The following is an 18,442-nucleotide window of genomic DNA, read 5'->3' as shown; positions in this document are numbered from 1 at the left end:
ACGAAATAGCATTGTTGTTCGAGGATCCAGAAATAGAGGAATCGCCAGACATGTTTTTCTTAGATCTTTTTATGTTACTCTGTTAAGTGTTAAGACAACAAACCAGACTCTGATACCAATTGAAGGTGAGAAAAACACAAGAACGGGGGTTGAATTGTGTTAGCTTTTTCTTCGTTTTCTCCTAAGCTGAAACACACTGGCCAGAAGCAAATAGAGACTGCTTCTGAAGTAATGTTCAGTACTAAATTGCAGCGGATAAAAACAGAGAGAGAGAGAGAGAGAGAGAGAGAGAGAGAGAGAGACATAAAGCAATTATACAGGTTCCTTCCACAAACCGGAAGTAGTCCTGTCCCCCTTGCACTTCCAAGGAGAGTTCACTATAATGTAATATCTGATTACAAATTCTCACTGCTACAACTAGCAAGAGACTTCAAACTGCTCAAGCACAACTGCAAGAGACTTCCTATGCTCCTGAACACAATCAAGAGACTTCTATTGCTTAAGCACAACTGCAAGAGACTTCTAATAAAAAAAATTACAAAGAAAAATGTTTAAGGTTGAACAGTTGATATACAATCAGTCATCCGCTAGTTTTACCAAATAGAGCCAATATCTTGTAAAATTAGTACAACTTACTTGAAGTCGGAAAAACTATAAAGCACATACACTCCTTAGAGTCGGTGTGTCCTGGTGTCGGACACGTGTCAATGTTCGACATCAACACGACACCTATGATTATATTAAATTATGTCATTTTCTTAAATTATTATCGGTGTCGACATGTCAGAATTCTTGTATGTATACGTACTTCATAGAAGAACAATTTCAAATCGTATTCACGTCTAATCTTTGATATTGCCAAAAGTTGAAAAAAAATGTGGTTGATGCAGTCATAAATAGTCAAAAACTTTGATGACACCACCATCTATGCATATATCGATCTGTCTGGTTTGATTTTTTGGAAATGATGTGCATCTAAGCTTTGGCCTAATTTAAGATAGCCATTGAATGTAGAGAAAAAAAATGGTTGCTGAAGCTTATGGAATGCTCATGAGTTATTTTTTACACCACACACCGGCAACATGAAGATCGTCAAGGCTTTGATTTATTCACATGATGACATTTTGCCTCTATATGACTGTGTTTCAAAGAAAAGGGTTTGTTTTTCTAAATCTAATAACATTTCTGAATACTAATACAAGAAGTTGATTATACTAACTAAAACTGTTATGATTAATGCAAACAAACAAGTGATCCTTGAGGCACTTAGAAGGAAGAATGTGTTACTTCTATTTTCAGGCCTAGAGCTCTCAACCGACGAGCTTCTAATACTCGAACAGATCTGTAACGAATCAAAGGCGTATGACAAGACAATAGATATGAACTAGTTTGGATCCATATTGTGGACCAAACATCTAAATGGACAAAAATTAAAAAATGAAATTTGAGAATCAAAGAGAACGTATTCCATGGTTTTTGGTGTATCATCTTTCATTGATAAGAAAGGTAGTGGTTTGGTTCATACAAAGTGAATGGAAATACAAGAACAATTTATGACAAAGTATAAAATGATAGTCATAAAAAAGTAACATAAATACTTTTTTTTAACTTAATTATGAAAGATATGCTCTGATGACCATGAATTAAAGGTCAAATTAGTCACTGTGAGCTTAACTCAGTTGGTAGGGACAATGCAGAACATATACATGGGTTGGAGTTCGAACTCCAAACACCCCACTTCTCCATATTTAAAATGTGTGAGCTCTAGCCACTAGGCTACTTGAACAAAAAAAAAAGGAATTAAAGGTAAAATTATGAAAGAAGAAGATGATGTAAACATTATTTTCAAATTCCTTGTTTTATTTCATTACGATCATCTTAGAGTACAAAACCACAACTATATGGTTCGTCAAAGTAGAAAATGTAAAAGATACAAATTATTGAATTTCAATACAATTACGAAATGAAAACTTATTGAATTTTCTAGTAAAATGTTACGAGCACAGCACTCAAACACATTCACAGTGACCTACCAGAGATCCATGATGTATAAGACTTAAGCCAATTAATTGACACCAAGTTTCATAAGGATGTGGGCAATATGTTGCACAATCATGATTAGAAGTACACCATCCCCTAGGAAGTTTTGGGAGGGTTTCGCTGACTGCCATTGATGAATAAACAATGTTAGTAAAATGAGATAAAACATTTTAGAGTATGTACCTAAGAAAACTTTTGAAGGATAAAAAGTGGCTTACTTTCGAGGAGACTTTCAACAACAAATGGAGAAATAAAGACAATCATAATATAAACAAACTTTACAATTTTAGTCATACTCTCTCCCCTTTGCATAATGAGATATAATATGGTTTTATCACTTTATGATTTATAAAGCCTACTCACACCTTAAATACATTAAATTGCATAAGAGCAGGATCTCATTCTCATTCCTCATCATTATTAAATGTGGAGTATGTTTTCTTTTAGCACAAAGAGTAACGTGGTAATATAAAACATTATAATTAAACCTCTATTGAGTACAAGAAAGTGTTATGTTTGTCTTTTTATCACCCTTAGTAACAAGGTCAAATAAAGAAACTTACCAATTATAAGAATTCATTCTTATTTTACAAAGTTTTTTTTATTCTATAACATTTCACGAAAAAGGAAAATTATTGTTGGATTTCATGTGAACTCTAGGCGGTGACAAAGCTATAACTACTGTATTTATTAGTGTTTTCCTTTATTTTTAAAATCTTAATAGGAATCTATTAGCAATATTAATAAATAAAATATTTAATGGTGGATCTTAAAGGTGTTAAAAAGTAAGTTTTAATGCATTTAATGCATATGCAAAGTTAGTCATGGATAAAGCATTGAGTTGTTCAATGGTGATAAAGCATTGAGTTGTTCAATGGTGATGTACATCATCTTTGCACAAAATGAATGACGGCATCATACTAACAAGTTGATTACCGTCATTTTTGGTAAAAAATAAAGGGCTTGTTTTGGTTATTACAAGCAATTTAAAACAGAAATCCTAGGACATTTTTTGCATTTGTTTTTCAAACGTTCATCAAGTTCATAGGCTGCTTTACGAACAGGACGAGACCATATGGCGTCATTCGACAGAAAAAGGGTTTTAAAAGCAAAGTAAAGGCATAAATTTAAAATTGCAGAAACTTAAAGGAAAGATAAAATACAATGCATTAAAAATAAAGGTGGTTCGACAAATCCTTTACATACATTCTATATGACTCTTTTCTCTCGCGCTGGTACTTCGAGTGTTTTAGAATTCTGTATAGGTGATTTGCGACCCGTTTTCCCTATGGAAAACTACTATTTATACATAATAAAATAACTGGAAAAAGTACAATACCACGATCAGCACTCCTTCCATGTAGACAACCACTTGTCTCCCACGTTCTCCATTGAGGAAACCGCTTCTCTTTGAAATTCGAATCTTCCCGTCTCAATGGAAGTTGCTTGACTTCGACGGTTTTGCATCTCTGACTCGTGTCTTGTCGAACCTTAAGGCTTCTAGACTCTTTCGTGCAAAGTCCAACATTTATTCGAAACTCCTCAATTTGAAGGAAAATACTTCGATTCCTGCAAAGATAAAAGTCAACTAATGTTGACCATATTAAATAAGCCTTGTGAAAATACAAGCTAACAAATTTCCCCCCTAGAAATGCCATTTTTGACTGAATAATTTTGAAGGAGAGAATTGGCTTTTTTAAAAAACTCTGTATTTCAAAGCATTATGTCATGGTAATCATGACTTTTTAAAGTAGTCTTTTCAGGTTTCTTTTACCACACGATCTCAGGATTTTGTGGGCCACTACTTCCGAACTTGAAAAGTTAATAGAACCTTTCCATTTACCTCGAAACGCCACGCATCCCTCGATGTATTTTCATCTTCAATTTCACATGTTCTCCCATTTTCTTCTTCATTACAGTGTCTCCTTCTTGTCGATCAGTTTTCTTGAAACTCTCAGCTTTTCCACTTAGTTAAGAAAATTAACTTCTCATTCAAAACATGTGGCGGTCTCTGATCAAGGAGATAAGGAGATTTGCCATTTCAATTATTTCCCTCATTTATAAAATCCCCTCGTTCTTGTTGTAAAACACCAGTTCACTCTTGTTCTTTAGGCTTTATTATGTGCATCTTTCCTTTTCCCACACTACAAAACAAAAAAATTTCAGCAAACAAGAATGGATAGGCTTCCAAACGAGCTTATCCAAGTTATCATAAAAAAGATAGTTGTTTTTGGGATTAGAGATCTCTTCAACTTCAAAGAAACGTCTCATCGTCATCGCCAACTCGTTGACAAGAAAACTACATTCAGATTGCTTCCAACAAATTATCTGAGGTTTTATGGCTGATGATTCGTCCAGTGGAGCAAAATACAGGTTCATGCAAAGGCTTGCCTACAGTGGTCATGCATCAATCTGCATTGTATTGGTAGCTTTCTTACTTCTCCAACCTCAACCTAATCTGGAAACTATCAGAAATATTTTAGCGAAGGCAGTGAGACGTAAGTCCGATAGGGCCAAGTACCTCAAAATTATGCTCGAAGTATTGGCCACTAGGGATTTTCTAAAGACAGAGTCTTTTCAGCCTTTTATGACATTTTCTCTCGCAAGCAACTTGCTAACTACAGGCACACCATTATGAATCTAGATGGCCTTTATTACGCCCGAGAGGATCTTGAGTTAAGGTTCATGCTCTTTGGTATAGTGTACAAATTCACTTGTTCTTCTGCCATCGCTTGCAAGGGAAGTCTAAGATTTAGGAAAACTAACTTGCCACTTCCTGGTGCGGATGAAGATTACCCCCAAACTGACTTCTGTCTATCTTGTCGTCTCGACATTGAGTTCGCTTGGTTCTTCAAATATTTCTGTTTCTTTAACCTTGACTTTATGCTCTAAAAAGGCTTTTAGAAGCCATTTCTGTAATGTGTCGAAATGAACACACTTTAGTTAATCATCAAGCCTTTGACCTTATGTATTTTTGCCCACTAGATGGCTTTTTGTTTTAATCAAAGTTCTTTTGGAAACTTTTATTTGGCATTCGTCTTTAATCTGATTTCGATTGCCAATTTTATACGTGATGATTTCATAAAAGTAAAATTTTGTTGCAAGACATTGACTAAAAAACAAAAAACCATTTTTGTCTCCAACGAAAGAAACAGACTCGTACAAAATAACCTAACCAAGTACGAGCAATTCAATTGTGACAACTATCACTGTTCCACTTTCTCCATTATCTCCCATCATTGGGCATGTGGCTCGATTTTACATAGCACAAACTTGCACACTTCTTTTAACTGCTTCCTATTTCAGGCCTTATAAAATGCAGATTCTTAAAAGATTACTTCTCTTCACATTATGACATCAATCCCAAATTTCTGCATTTTCATGAATAATGAAAAAAATTTGCAACTAAAGGCCAAAGATCCTCTCATGGCCCTCAGGCTCATTATAGAAAGTAACACCCCTTCTTCATTTCCTTCTTCTAGTTATCCCAAAGAATTCAACCCGCATTATTTTCCGAGTGCTCATGACGGTTTCCTTCAACAATTACAAGTAAAATTTTTGACCGTCGACCTGTTTCATGTGCTGGAAAAAGATTCCAACCATGGCTCAGAAGTGGTTGCCCTAGTCAAGGCTCTCAGCAATTCTCAAGAGTCTACTACCCATGCTTCTCTCCTTGTTTTATTAGTTGAGTTTGCCTCTCTCTTAGGACAAATAACGCAACTCCTTTACGACAAATAACGACTCACCCGAATGACGGCGGAACGCCATAGCCTTCGTCTGCATCACCTTGAGAGATACAATTATGTGGCACGAGAATCTTTGTCTCCCAATACTTCAGACAAAGAATCAAGTGCCGTGGTTTTGTCGAAAGCTCTAAAGGTTATTGAACACTGAAGTAACAATCAAGCTTGGACATGATGTCACGTGTTCAACCCATGATAAAGAGTTTATAGAAGTGAAGCTAGAGATTTGCTTATCCATTTATGATAGATTAAAGGCAAACCTTAAACTCTATGCTTATTCAAAGCGATTTAGCCTTTTCAGCCTTAACTTGCACTACAAGAAACTTGCCATTTAGCAACGGCAGAAACCGTTGGTAAAGGTCTCAAAAGCCGTTGCTATAGGTCATAAAACCTATACCAACGCCCACCTGCTACCGTCTAGGATACTATGCTTATACCAACGGCAAGAATGTCGTCCCAATAGCTTATACCAACGGAAAATTAGCTTGATGCTATAGATTTCAGAGCTATAGCAACGACATTTTACACCTATTAAATAGCTTTAGTCAACCTCCATATTCGTTGGTATAGGACCAAACTGTCCGTTGCTATAGGTTCTCTCTCCTTTTTTTTTTTAATAAAGTTCACCCTAATATAAATATTTTTTAATAATAATAAAATTTTCACAATAATTCCTGACCAAAAAAATAATATATTCGGCAATACTTTTTTATTGCACTACACAAAATTTAAGGTAACATAAAAAAAATTTAATTATATGATCAAAGTAGTAAGTCTTACAAACATATCAAAATAACAAAATAATGTCAATTTTATATAATAACCAACACAAAAATAGATACTACATCAAAAAAACACTAGATGAGCCTAAACATATCCAAGATAAAAACAATTTCTAATCTTCCTCTCTTCAGTCTTCATCACTGCATCGACTTGAAGAACTTATCTAGTTTGGAGTACTAGCACCATCTGTGGCCTATTAAAAATAAAAATAAAATATGTTACAAACTCTACTTAATTCATGTTATCATAATATTCGAAATCTGAACTTGAAAAGTAAAATATCAATTATATAATATACCTGTTTTGCAGCTTGTAAAATAACATTCAAATCTTCTTGAGATAATCGATTTTGTATCCCTGACATCATATTTGCCATAAACACATTTGTCCTCTCTTGACTTTCTCACATTTTCTTAAGTTCATCCCTCAATTCTTGATTTTCAGACAAAGAAGCTTTTGATTTCTTAGGTTTGGGAATATTGCCTATACAACGCACATGTCCCCTCTTTTCAGCTCATTTTACTCGGGAATAAATGTCATTCTTCCAAGGCATATGACTTTGTGTCCCAACCGATTGAGAAGTTTCTGCCTCATTATTATATTTGTTTAGTTCTTCCTGAAAAATTATAAGATATATAGATTATAAGAATACATTTTAAAATAGAATTCATTAATATGACAATCAAAACAATTGAAAAGGGTCACTTTTATGTCATAATCATAACAGAAATGTTCACTAAAATAGAACAATTGAACATAATTCAGAACAGAATTGAAAACAGAGTTCATTAATTTAAAACAAAATTCATAACATAATTAAATTAGAACAACTGAACCAGAACAATTAAAACAGAATAAGCAGGATCAAAGTAATGGTTGTGGATGGTCATTCGAATAGGGGACCACTCATTCGAATATATCAGTTATTTATAACAACTAGTTCAATTTTACCAACAATAAAAACACACAGCATCATGACAAGACAATCCAAAATGAGGCCAATATAAATAACAAAATTCCCCACCTGAATGACATCATAAAAATCATTCAAAGGGAACTAACTGAACTATACTTGCAAAACAAACTTCAGAACAGAATTCAATCAGAGCAATTGAACCAGAACAATTGTTACAGAACAATTAAAATTGAATAAGCAAGTCCAATTTTATGTCACAATCAGAACATAATTCAGAACAATTAAAACAGAACAATTGAACCAGTTTTAATTCTTTCGGTCATAATTCAATTTTATAAAACATTCAATTTTATACAACAGCCGGGGATCCAATTTCATTGATTTAACATATCGTTTCAGTATAAGTTATAGAATCAAAAAAGGTATGAACGAAAGAAAGTCTTACAATAAATCTTGCAGCATGTACATTAACAATTGAACCATCTTTACGAGTACGTGTATCAATGTAAATCTCCTTGCGTGTGGGCGACACTCCTTTGGCTTTTTCTTTCTAATACCAAACAAATGAAATTATAAGTAATTTGTTTCATAAATACAATTTATTCAATTATAAGTTCAAATATTAACTAACCTTCTCATTGATCAATTTTGGGAGACTTTTTGTACCCATGCAATGAATATCTTTGTATCTTTTACGATTCTGACTATTCATTTTACTTTCTTTCTACAATTGATACAACATAATGTTAGTCGAAAGAAGGAATCAAGTTTGAATATTTTTATAATATGACAATATCTTTTTTAAATTTGACTTACTTGTGCCTCTGCAGAAAACCAATGATGAACCAATTCACGACTACAGTAGGCACGTTCAAAGCGGTGAACTCTCTTATTGTTATGCAGGTACATAGCTGGCGGCTTTGAATACTTTGCCAGTTCAGATCCACGCTGCATGAGGAAACAATCATCAACGACATATATTTGTAAGGAAATAACTACTACCAACTCCATTCAGCATTGTTATAAGACATTTCCTACATCTATTCAAGCAAAATATACGAATCTACAATAACGACAGAGCTAGTGTTGATGTGTCACTAGAGTACAAAACAATGAATAATGCAATTATGATATTAAAAAGCTAGAAGAATAAATAAAAATGATAATATACAAGGAAGAGAGAAGGATGAAGAATTATTTACCGCTTTGAACCTGACTTTGACTTGTTGCTGTTGTGACTTGAGACAGATAGCTTTTCCTTAGTTTGTGGACCCTTGAAGAACTATCAGATAAATGGTGCAGAAAGGTTCAACAAGGTACCTAATGTCCAATTTTCGGGTTGCTTCGTATGCTCGACTTTGTAGCAATTTGCAGCTGATAAGTTGGCAATAAGTAACCTACATTTAGATGAAATAAAAAAGAAGGCTTCAATTGATTACTTGAATTGAGGTGCTGCATTCAATTATCAAAAATCTATCAATGAATCAAAGGGAAAAGCTATGTCAGAAATCGAAGCGAGAATCGTATAAAGCAATCAGTGAATAAAGAATGGGCGAGAATCGAAGTTTGAAAACAAAGAACACAAACACTAAGAAACTAACCCCTAAAAACGAAATTCAATATGTATTCGTGGTGAGTACTTCTTGAAAACAAAGAGAGATCCTGCAATATCATAGGTAGATGGATTGTGAACTGATATTAAAAGAGAAAAATATTCAAAAAGTGTGATTGAATTGAAACTCTCTGGGCACACAAACATAATTGAATATTAAATGTGTTTTGCACACTACCACAAAACGAAATTAATAAAACATTATTGGAGAGGGGAGAAATAGATTACAAGAAAGCATAATACCTCTCCATCAACAAGGATGTCCACCATCCTCGGAGGGATAATAATGTCTTCCACAAATTTAGCCAGCTTGGATTCCGCCACCTATTGGGAGAAAAAACAAGACCAATTATCCTACGTACTACATATAACACATACAGGCAAAAGTCAGAAAAACTTAATTCGCTGAGTAGCAGGGGAAAGAAGTACAAGAGTGGTGACAGTGAAACTAATATACCCCTCATCCAAAGGTGAATAGAAGTCCAACAATTGAAGAAATATTAATGAACTAACTGATAATCAATTAATATTACGCCAAAAGGTGCTACAATTATGATTGTCTTTGAACTCTTAGATTATTTATATAAAATGGCCATACCTTGCGGTTCTTAAGCCTCAAACCCATATCCATAGACTTCTCTTGCAGAATTTTAATGTCTGAACTTATGGAACCAATCTCAGCCTGATACATAAAATTAAGATTTCGTGATTTAGTATTCAAAATCAACATAGAAACTGAAATTCAAATAGCTTGAGTAGTCCTTCGAATGATCGAATAGACGAATATAATTGTAGCATTTGTTTGACATATACTATTAACAAGGGGAAAATAATATCACATTCAAGCATTAGAATAAACAAAAATTGTCGAGATTGTGGTGCCACTCCAAGTTATTAACCAAAAGAGAAAGTTAATTAAAAAGTAAACACCATTCAATACAAACACATTTTCACAAACACTTGGCATGCATACTTGAATAAACTATGGTGGAGTATTTAGTAGCAAATTGAAACACACCAATACAACAAGTCAATTTCAAAATCAAAATTAACACAACAATCATAAAAAACAATGAATCAATCGTAAAAACAACAAATTTCATATTATAGTACTATAACCTCGTGATGAAGGGTATGAGAGTGTAGCGATGAGAACTTTGTGACAGCATCCACGAAACGATTGCAGATGAAGGAAATTGGAGCTTCGACGAAATCGGAAAAACCAGATCGATGAAGGACTGGAGCTTCAATTGAGCTTCAATCGATGAATTTTGTGTGCTGGGAGAAGAAAGAAGAACGCGTTTCAGAACAGAGAAAGAGAGAGAGTGGAAAATTATATCACGTTTGGAATTTTAGATGACATTCAGAAATTTTGCTGGGAGAAGATTTTGTGCGTTGGGTTTTACAATTTGGGATTATTGATTTTGAGAGAGTTCTGAGTGAGAAGTTAGGATTTTATGTTACGTTCCTGTGTGATTTGGGTTTTTCTTTTTGTTTTTTTTTTTTTTGAATTTTTGTTTCTCTCTTAACCTATAGCAAACCCTGTTTGAAATTTCAGTTGATATATTTTATCTATAGCAACGCTTTTTACTGCGGTTACTAAAGGCTACCGTTGCTATATGGCAAATTTCTTGTAGTGTTGTAATTTTTGACGCGATTTATGATTTAGACATTTTCTTTTCTTAGCATTATTTTGGTTTTAACAATGCCAAGTTTCATTTCCCGACAAAATATTACTCTCTCATCGTTTTACCTGTTTTCAAAACAGGCTTATGTTTTCCCAAATACTCGCTGTTTGTGTTAAACGTTCTATTGTCAAAAATATTTCCCTTGACAAGTTTTGGTATTAACCATTTTGTTGAAAGGCATTTAGTGAGAACCCATTTACCTTCGATCTCAATTGATTCTTGCAATCTCCATCTAGAAATCATACATCCTGAAACGACTTCTTCATAAATATTAAAAACGTAATCAAGTTTTTGGCTACCCATTTTTTCTTTTGGTTCATCACCAATTGTTTTGATCACATCTTTTTCAACATCGTTCACAATGGCTTCTACTACGTTACAACTTGCAACTTCAGAGTACATTGCATCGACGTCTTTTAAGGGATCGACATCCACTTGCATCTGGGGCTTTGTTTTATCTCCAAACTTTAGCATGCCTTCATTCAGAGCTCTTTGCAGCCAGTCCCTGAAAAGTACACAATGTGAAGTCTTATGTCCCAAAAAATTATGATATTTACAAAACCCTCTCTTTTTATGTTGCTCTAGTGGTGGTATTTTTAAACCATTAGGGACCCCCCCTTGACCATCAGCAACTAAGAAATCAAAAATCTCATCGCATTTGGTTACATCGAACGTGTAAGTTTTGGGAGTGTACTTATCATTTTGTGTTTCGACAGGATTTCTCCCAACAGATGGCCTCAATACTTTACATGTATAAGGAGGACCAGGTTTTAATTCAGCAAAATTAACCTCGCCGTCTTTGACATCTTCATAAGATATGTCGAATTCTTGGTCGCTTTCATTTGTATCTATGTAAGCAACCTTTTACCTTCTAAACTTGTGAGTTCTGGCTTTCTCGGCCTTTATTATTTCGACCTGTCGAACTCTATCGGTCAATTGGGCCATGTTTCTCAACTATTGAGTATCTAATTTCTTCCTGATGAAATAATCTACGCCACCGGCGGCCATTTTGAGCAACTTATGCTCAGGCACTTGAGTAAAACATCTAGCCTTTAACAATCTGAATCTGTTCAAGTAATCATCAATTGATTCAGTTGTTCTTCCCCTAACACTCGCCAATTCTTTTAGACTTATCTTAGATTGGCCCATGTAAAATTGTTCATGGAAGAACCTCTCTAATTGAGTCCAATGTTGAATAGAATGCGGTGCGAGTGTGATGAACCACGTAAAGGCATTCTTTGATAGAGAATTTGGAAAGAGTTTGAATCTTAAATTCTCATTGTTTGCTATATCTCCATCCTCCGTTAAATAACATGCTATATGTTCGACAGTGGATTCGCTGGTGTTACCAACAAATGTTGTGAACTTAGGAATCCTGCAACCCCCAGGAAGTTCAGTTATTAAAACATATTCTGACAAAGGAGATACATAATATGGCCAATGTAAACCCACATTTAAGCCATTCTGAGCCACTATATTTCCGACCAAATTGGCTATATTATTATATGTTCCGATATTTTGTTGTCGGATGTTTTTAACAACTTCGTCTTTGTAACAACCCGTTTTTTGCTAGAATTATTTTAATTATTTATTATGTGTGTTTATATGTGATTGTATGTGATTCTTTGTCTTTGTGCGTATTTTATTCGGGATTAGTGGATTTTAGCTTAAGAAGGGTATTTTAGTCATTTTAGACTCAAGGGTATTTTGGTCATTTGGTGAGCAAGGGTAAATTAGTCATTTTGTTTCGAGAGTTATTTTTAGTGTTTTAAGTGGGAATGATTATTTTACTAAGTTACTAGTGAGTTGGGGTAATTATTTAAGAGACGGTAATTATTTGTTATTTTGACGGTTTAAGTGTGTAGTAACTTTGGTGAATTAGTTGGTAAGAATATTGAGCCCATTAAGACAACTAGACACTAAGCCCATTTGTGTAGTGACTATATAAACACTAGGCTTATGAAAAATTAGTTCATTACCTTCATTCATTCTTTTTCCAAAACATTTCGAGATAGAGGTAGAGAGAGAGAGAGAAAGGGGATCTAGAGGAGAAAAGAGGAGCTAGAGAGAGAAAGCTTAGGATTGGAGTCTAGGAGCTAAATTGAAGCTAGGATTTAGATTCTTGAAGATTAGAGGTTAGGGGAATAGTCTCTTTTGACTAATTAAGCTATAATCTCTTAATTTCACTTATGGGTTTAAGCGCTTTTGTGATAATTGTGACTTTTTGTGGTTTTGAATGATAAAATTTGTGCTCCTATTTCATGTCAATTTATGAGTATGATAAACTTCATGAAATTGTTGTATTAATAGCTTAAACTTCATAGTTGTTGTTGTTGAGATGTTTTGATGATTTTTGACTATTTGAGTGAAAATCATGAATTGGTGTGTAATTGTTATTGAAACATGTTTGAATTCAATTCATTAATGTTTGTTGCTGTTTATATGTTGATAGCATTTTAATTGTTGTGGTTGTTTTGATGTTTGAATGAAAAATAAGAAAATGGTGGTTTTTGGTGAAAATGAGCTAGATGATGATTTTGAGATGAATTGGTGTTATAATCTGATGTTGTTGATTTAAATGTCTTTTTATAAGTTTTGGGGTTGAATTTGGGATCAAAGGGATCAAAATTGGGGATTTTGGGTGAAAAATGGTATGTTCCCTTAAGAGAACAACCAGAATAGGGGAACTATTTTGGAGAAAACTCACGTAAGCGAGTTGAACTGGCTTAAACTAGCTGCCCAGTGAGAGCACTCCATGTTTTGGGTGTTCTAGGCATTAGGGGATTGATCCGGACAATCCAAACTGATTCTTTTGATGTAAATAAAAGTATTCGAGCCTTCTAAACCTTTGGAAACATCAATTGAGTTAGATTGAACTTGGTTTTGTGAATCGTATCATAAACTTTTGAAAATGACTTAAGAACATGAGATTTTCCGAAAACTCATTTTCTCAAGGAAAAAGGGTAGGACTAGGGTTTTCTATTATTGTGATGATTTATAAAAATGTTTTGGATGGGAATCATGAACTTTAACTTAGTTTTGGTTTGAAAACTTGAATTCTCTGGAAAAAGGCAAAATAATATGAACTTTGTGAAACTTTAGGATTGATGTGAATTGGCCTATGAAACGTATATGTACACGCTACTACACTCATATGTGACTTGTGTGTATGCTTGGTTGAGGCAATTTAACTTGTTTACTTGAATTTTGATGAAATGATCGGAAAATGCTAGTCTTTGCAAATATAGGTGAACCTTGTCAAAATAAAACTTTGTTGGCGGATAACTTGCCACTTGCTTTATATTTGTAATGATATGCTAGAATAGGAATGAGTTGATGATGTTGGAGTGCTTATTAAGAGGAATGTTGTGATGTGGTCAATTGGCCGTATTTCATGAAGAATGTGATTTTGGAACTATATGTTCTATAAGTTGATTGTTATGATGATTATGAATTATGTTGATGAATTCTTACCTTCAATTGGCGACGATTTTGATGGGGTATGCATGTATTGAAAAATGTTGATGTTGATTGTTGACGACTTGTTGTTGAACATATGCATTGGTTGAGTCATATGTTCATGAATTCATGATGTTGGTGTCAGTTTGTATATCCATATTGGCGACGACCGTATTTTTATATCAATATTGGTGACGACTAATACTTTGTATTCATATTGGCGACGACTATGATACAGATCTATCTAAGGTGACGACCTTGAGGTGACCGGTACCACATGCATATAGAAGTCGTGTCTAGGCGCATTGCATCACTTGACAAGTGTCATAATTGTTTATGTGCTCGGTGAATATTTGCATGGTTGATTTGTATACTTGTTGAAATGTATACTTGGTGAAATTTGGTGAACCTATGAATATGCAAGAATGTGTAGTGGATATCTATATTCGTATACTTGTTGGATATTAATGATGTTGAGTTGCCTGATCAATTGAAATTAAGTGTATCATTTACTTTATTTGATTGTGTTTAATTTTGAATTATGAGCTAACCCCCAGTTGTCGTTTGGTTGGCCGCCTACTTTATTCGTATGGATGGGTAGACGGTGTGCAGGAGTAGTTGCTTTGCATTGGTGAGTTGCTTGAGGAAAGCTCGAAGCTTCCACGTTTACTGGTTTTTCTGAGTCTAGTGTGTCGGCTCTGATTAGGATGTCTTTATGTTTGGAGTCTTAGGACTATTTGTTGTTTATGACTCAGTTGTTGAGATGAGATTTGATATTTGGTTATGTAGTATGATTTTGAGACATGATTACTTAGAGATGTTTTACTAAACACAGTTTTGATGATGTTTTTATTCCGCTGCGAAGTTTTGAGAAAATTGTTCTTGAGCATAAGAAGTCTCTTGCAATTGTGCTTTAGTAGTTTGAAGTATCTTGCTATTGAGCTTGAGCAATTGTAATCAGAAATTGATTTTAGTGAACTCTCCTTGGAAGTGCAAGGAGGAGTGGACTACTTCCGGATTGTGGAAAGAACCACTATAAATTGCTTTATGTCTCTCTCTCTCTCTCTCTCTCTCTCTCTCTCTCTCTCCCCCCCCCCCCCTCTCTCTCTACTTATCCGCTGCATTTAGATTCTGAAAACTACTTCAGAAGAACTTTATCTGCTTCTGAATAGTGAACTCAATTTTAGGAGAAGTAAAAGAAACCACAATTCACCCCCCCCCCCCCCCCCCCCCCTTGTGTTTTTCTCACCTTCACGGATATCAAGCTACTAGTTAGCGTTGACTCACAATTTTATGGTTCACCGCCGAGCTTTTATTTTTTCCAAGGAAAAGGGGATAAGATCGAATAAACCCTATTTTTCAGAGATTGAAGGTTCAGGGGTTGGTTACGCAAAGGGAAGATATTAGCACCCTAAACGTCTATAGTACTCTATAAGAACCTCTTGCTTTTATTTATCTTGTGCTAAAATGATACGTGCTTGTAAAAAAGGCCTACGTGTGAAATGAGAGAAAGAAAATATTTTTGTTATTTTGTTGATTTGGAAAGACAAAGTATTTTTCCTACGTACCCGAGCGGGATCAAAATCACGTTGTTCGGGGTAAAAAGCCGAGTGATTTGTTATGATTGATTTTAAAGTTTAAAAATGTTTTTAACGGTAAAAAGGGCCAAAGTGGCAAAAGAATGAAGTTGATTGATTTTTTTAAAAAAATAAATAAAGTCTAATATGTTAAAATTGATTAAAAGTTAATTTAAAAAAAGATGAGGAAAACACTTGGTTTGAAATCCAGGGTTTGTTAATAAAATATATTTTGTCTCTTTTTCTTTTCTCTCTTGTGGGCCGTCACATAAACCCTAGTTTCTTCTCCTTCATCCACCAAAGAGGGGTGATTTAGGGTCAAATTTTGACCCAAAATCACCCCTCCAACTCGTTTTTCTATTTCCCTTTTATTGAAATAAGTGATTTTCACATCTATTTCGTTTTATTTTGTGATTTTGTCGTCTTCGTGCGACGTTGGTTGTTCGTCGTCTTTGTGCGATGTTGTTTGTTTTTCTTGTTTCTCTCAGCTATTTGATCGCTTCAGATTGTCAGATCAGCTTCGATCCAGTGCAGATCCAATCAATGACTTTGGCGTCATCCACGCTGCAGATCCGGAAACATGGTTATTCCAGAGATTTAAATATAGTCATATGTTGTAGGCATTTGTACTTTGCCGTTTTATGCTATTAATATGGATGTTGTGAGCTTGTTCACAGATTCATCCTTTTTGTTTTTAGCGAATTTGCATTATATTGATGTACTCTTTCAATTTGAATGAATGAATATCTTTTATTTTGTCAAAAAAAAAAGATATTTTTTGAGGTTTTTTAATATTTGAATGTTTTCCAAATTTTTGGTTATTCTAATTAAGCTCTAAAAAACTAAGCGTGACCGAATAAAATAAAGTGCAAGGTAATTTTCCATAATGACGTTGGATCAAGATGGTAGTCCCTTTTTCCTTGGATTCGATTATACAGCTATATTTTGCGTTTTTCGTTTTTGACATGAAGTGGAATAAATAAATATGCATGCAATGCAAGGTTTCTCATTTATATATTTACATTGTCCCTAAATACATTCTAGAGCATAATAAATAAATAAAATAAAATGACAAAGCAATAATAACAAATAATAAATAAATATGCTAAACAAAGCAAAATAAAGGAAATAAAAATGCATGAGATGATTAAGGCATTAAATAAATATGCTAAATAAGAAAAATAAAGAAATAAAAATGCATGAGATGTTTTAAACCTAAATAAACTAAAACAAGTAAAAAAAACACTAAATAAATTATAAATAAAACTAAATAAACTAAAAAAAACAATAAATAAAACTAGAAAATTAAAGTAAAAAAAGAAATAAAGTAAACTAAATTATAAGGAGGAAATAAAAACACCTAATAAGCTAAAAAATCAAAAGAGCAATAAAAATAAACTAAGGATAAAATAAAGCAAACAAAATAAACTAAAAATGATAAAAAGCAATAAAATAAACTAAAAATTAAAAAACCTAAATAATGTTGCACATATGTATATGTGCTTAAAAGAAAAAAAAACAATAAAATAATAAAAAAATTAAATAGAGCTAAAAAAAAGAACAAAGAAAAATAAATTAAAAAAGGGGGTGTGCGGAGAGAGGTGTGTGTGCGTGTCGTAGCAGAAAAAATAAAAACAGCAAAGAACAAAAACTTGGGCCGAAAATTATGGGAAGATGGGTCGGATCAAGGGTAGTGGGTCGGGTGAGAGGGAGTATAAAAGGGGATCCTTTGTGCTATTTTCATTTCTTAAGTTACTTTCTCTCTCTAACTCTCACCAAAACAGAGTCTCTCCCTTCTCTACTCTACTCGGCCGGAAGACCTTCTTCTCCGGTGGCTCCCTTTCGCTCCGGCACGGTGGCAGGCCACCCTTGTGTGGTGGCGCCGTCGGAGCAAAAAAGTTTGCTCCTTTATGAAAAAAAAATCGATAAAAACGAACCTGATCTTCTTCCCTTTTACTTTTTCAAAATATTTTTTCAAAAAAACTTTTAACCCCATTTAGATCTTCAAAGGCAAACTTCACGAAAACAAAATATCCTTTTTCCTTTGAACCAAAATTGGGGCCCTTTCTTGCTCCCTGGGGACTTCTGACTCGACAACAAGCTGTTGTACTCGGTTTGAAGGAACTCTATTGTTTGGCCTTTCTACAGCAACTTCGGCAGGCCTTGGGTTTTGGTTCTGAGGCACTGGCGTATTTCGCACAGGACGAGCGCCAAGTAAATCAGCGATTCGCTCCATTTGTTCAGATAATGCTTGTAACTATTATGAGTCTTCTGAATTAAAGGATTTAACACTGTACCAATTTGTTGAGTCAACAAATTAACCATTTCATGGTTACAATCTTCCATTTGTTGTCTCAAAGCAACTAAGGAAACATTAGTCTATGATTGTTGAGCATTTGAACCAGGAATGCCAATTTGTTTACCCTGATTTTTGGTAAACAATCGCTGGTTCAAAATTAATTGCTTGCAAGATCAACCAATAAATCTTTGGGACATATTGTGTTTGTTAATTTCCAGAAAATGATGAATGTTCTTGATATTGTTAAGTAAAAGATGAATATAACTGTCGAATTCAACAGATGTCAAATCCGTCGAAATAAATTGCCAAAAGAATAATTAAATTG

The 18,442-nt window shown here is 34.1% G+C and overlaps 1 protein-coding gene, 1 long non-coding RNA gene and 1 pseudogene across 6 annotated transcripts; all 3 read right to left on the bottom strand.

The window, feature by feature from the left end:
- Positions 1 to 1,839: 1,839 nt before the first annotated feature.
- On the bottom strand, positions 1,840 to 2,395 carry LOC146905697 (uncharacterized). Its single transcript, XR_015018744.1, has 2 exons — positions 2,259 to 2,395; positions 1,840 to 2,164 (listed from the first exon to the last, which is right to left on the bottom strand). It is a non-coding gene; the product is annotated as an uncharacterized LOC146905697 (long non-coding RNA).
- Positions 2,396 to 6,510: 4,115 nt separating this feature from the next.
- Positions 6,511 to 10,587, bottom strand: LOC146905696 (vacuolar protein sorting-associated protein 52 A-like). Of its 5 annotated transcripts, none has more exons than XM_085726059.1 (8): positions 9,693 to 10,207; positions 9,323 to 9,418; positions 8,803 to 8,879; positions 8,299 to 8,430; positions 8,114 to 8,206; positions 7,928 to 8,032; positions 6,865 to 7,182; positions 6,511 to 6,759 (listed from the first exon to the last, which is right to left on the bottom strand). In XM_085726059.1, the coding sequence occupies exons 1-5, from the start codon at positions 9,822 to 9,824 to the stop codon at positions 8,191 to 8,193; spliced, it is 453 nt and encodes a 150-aa protein (XP_085582185.1). In that variant the 5' UTR covers positions 9,825 to 10,207; the 3' UTR covers positions 6,511 to 6,759; positions 6,865 to 7,182; positions 7,928 to 8,032; positions 8,114 to 8,190. The 5 variants fall into 5 exon arrangements, with proteins under 5 accessions (XP_085582185.1, XP_085582187.1, XP_085582188.1 ...); XM_085726061.1 differs by having other exon boundaries at positions 9,338 to 9,418; XM_085726062.1 differs by lacking the exons at positions 8,299 to 8,430; positions 8,803 to 8,879 and adding an exon at positions 10,214 to 10,587 and having other exon boundaries at positions 9,338 to 9,418; positions 9,693 to 9,776.
- A 240-nt stretch (positions 10,588 to 10,827) lies between these two features.
- LOC146905695 (uncharacterized) lies at positions 10,828 to 18,054 on the bottom strand (annotated as a pseudogene).
- Between the last annotated feature and the right edge of the window lie 388 nt (positions 18,055 to 18,442).

Source organism: Medicago sativa, chromosome 7, assembly GCF_051527215.1.
Source record: "Medicago sativa cultivar Bolivia chromosome 7, Bolivia_mono, whole genome shotgun sequence".
In the NCBI taxonomy this organism is placed as follows: Eukaryota; Viridiplantae; Streptophyta; class Magnoliopsida; order Fabales; family Fabaceae; genus Medicago; species Medicago sativa.
Note: the sequence above shows the minus strand (reverse complement) of the source record. Positions and strands in the feature narration are given on the sequence as shown.

Coding starts and splice junctions, on each gene's coding strand:
- LOC146905696 (XM_085726057.1), bottom strand. CDS start 9,824: ATGTTGATTTTGAATACTAAATCACGAAATCTTAATTTTATGTATCAG. Junction 9,419..9,692: donor TGAGGCTTAAGAACCGCAAG/GTATGGCCATTT, acceptor TTCTCCCAATAG/GTGGCGGAATCCAAGCTGGC. Junction 8,207..9,337: donor ACATCCTTGTTGATGGAGAG/GTATTATGCTTT, acceptor TATCAATTGTAG/AAAGAAAGTAAAATGAATAG.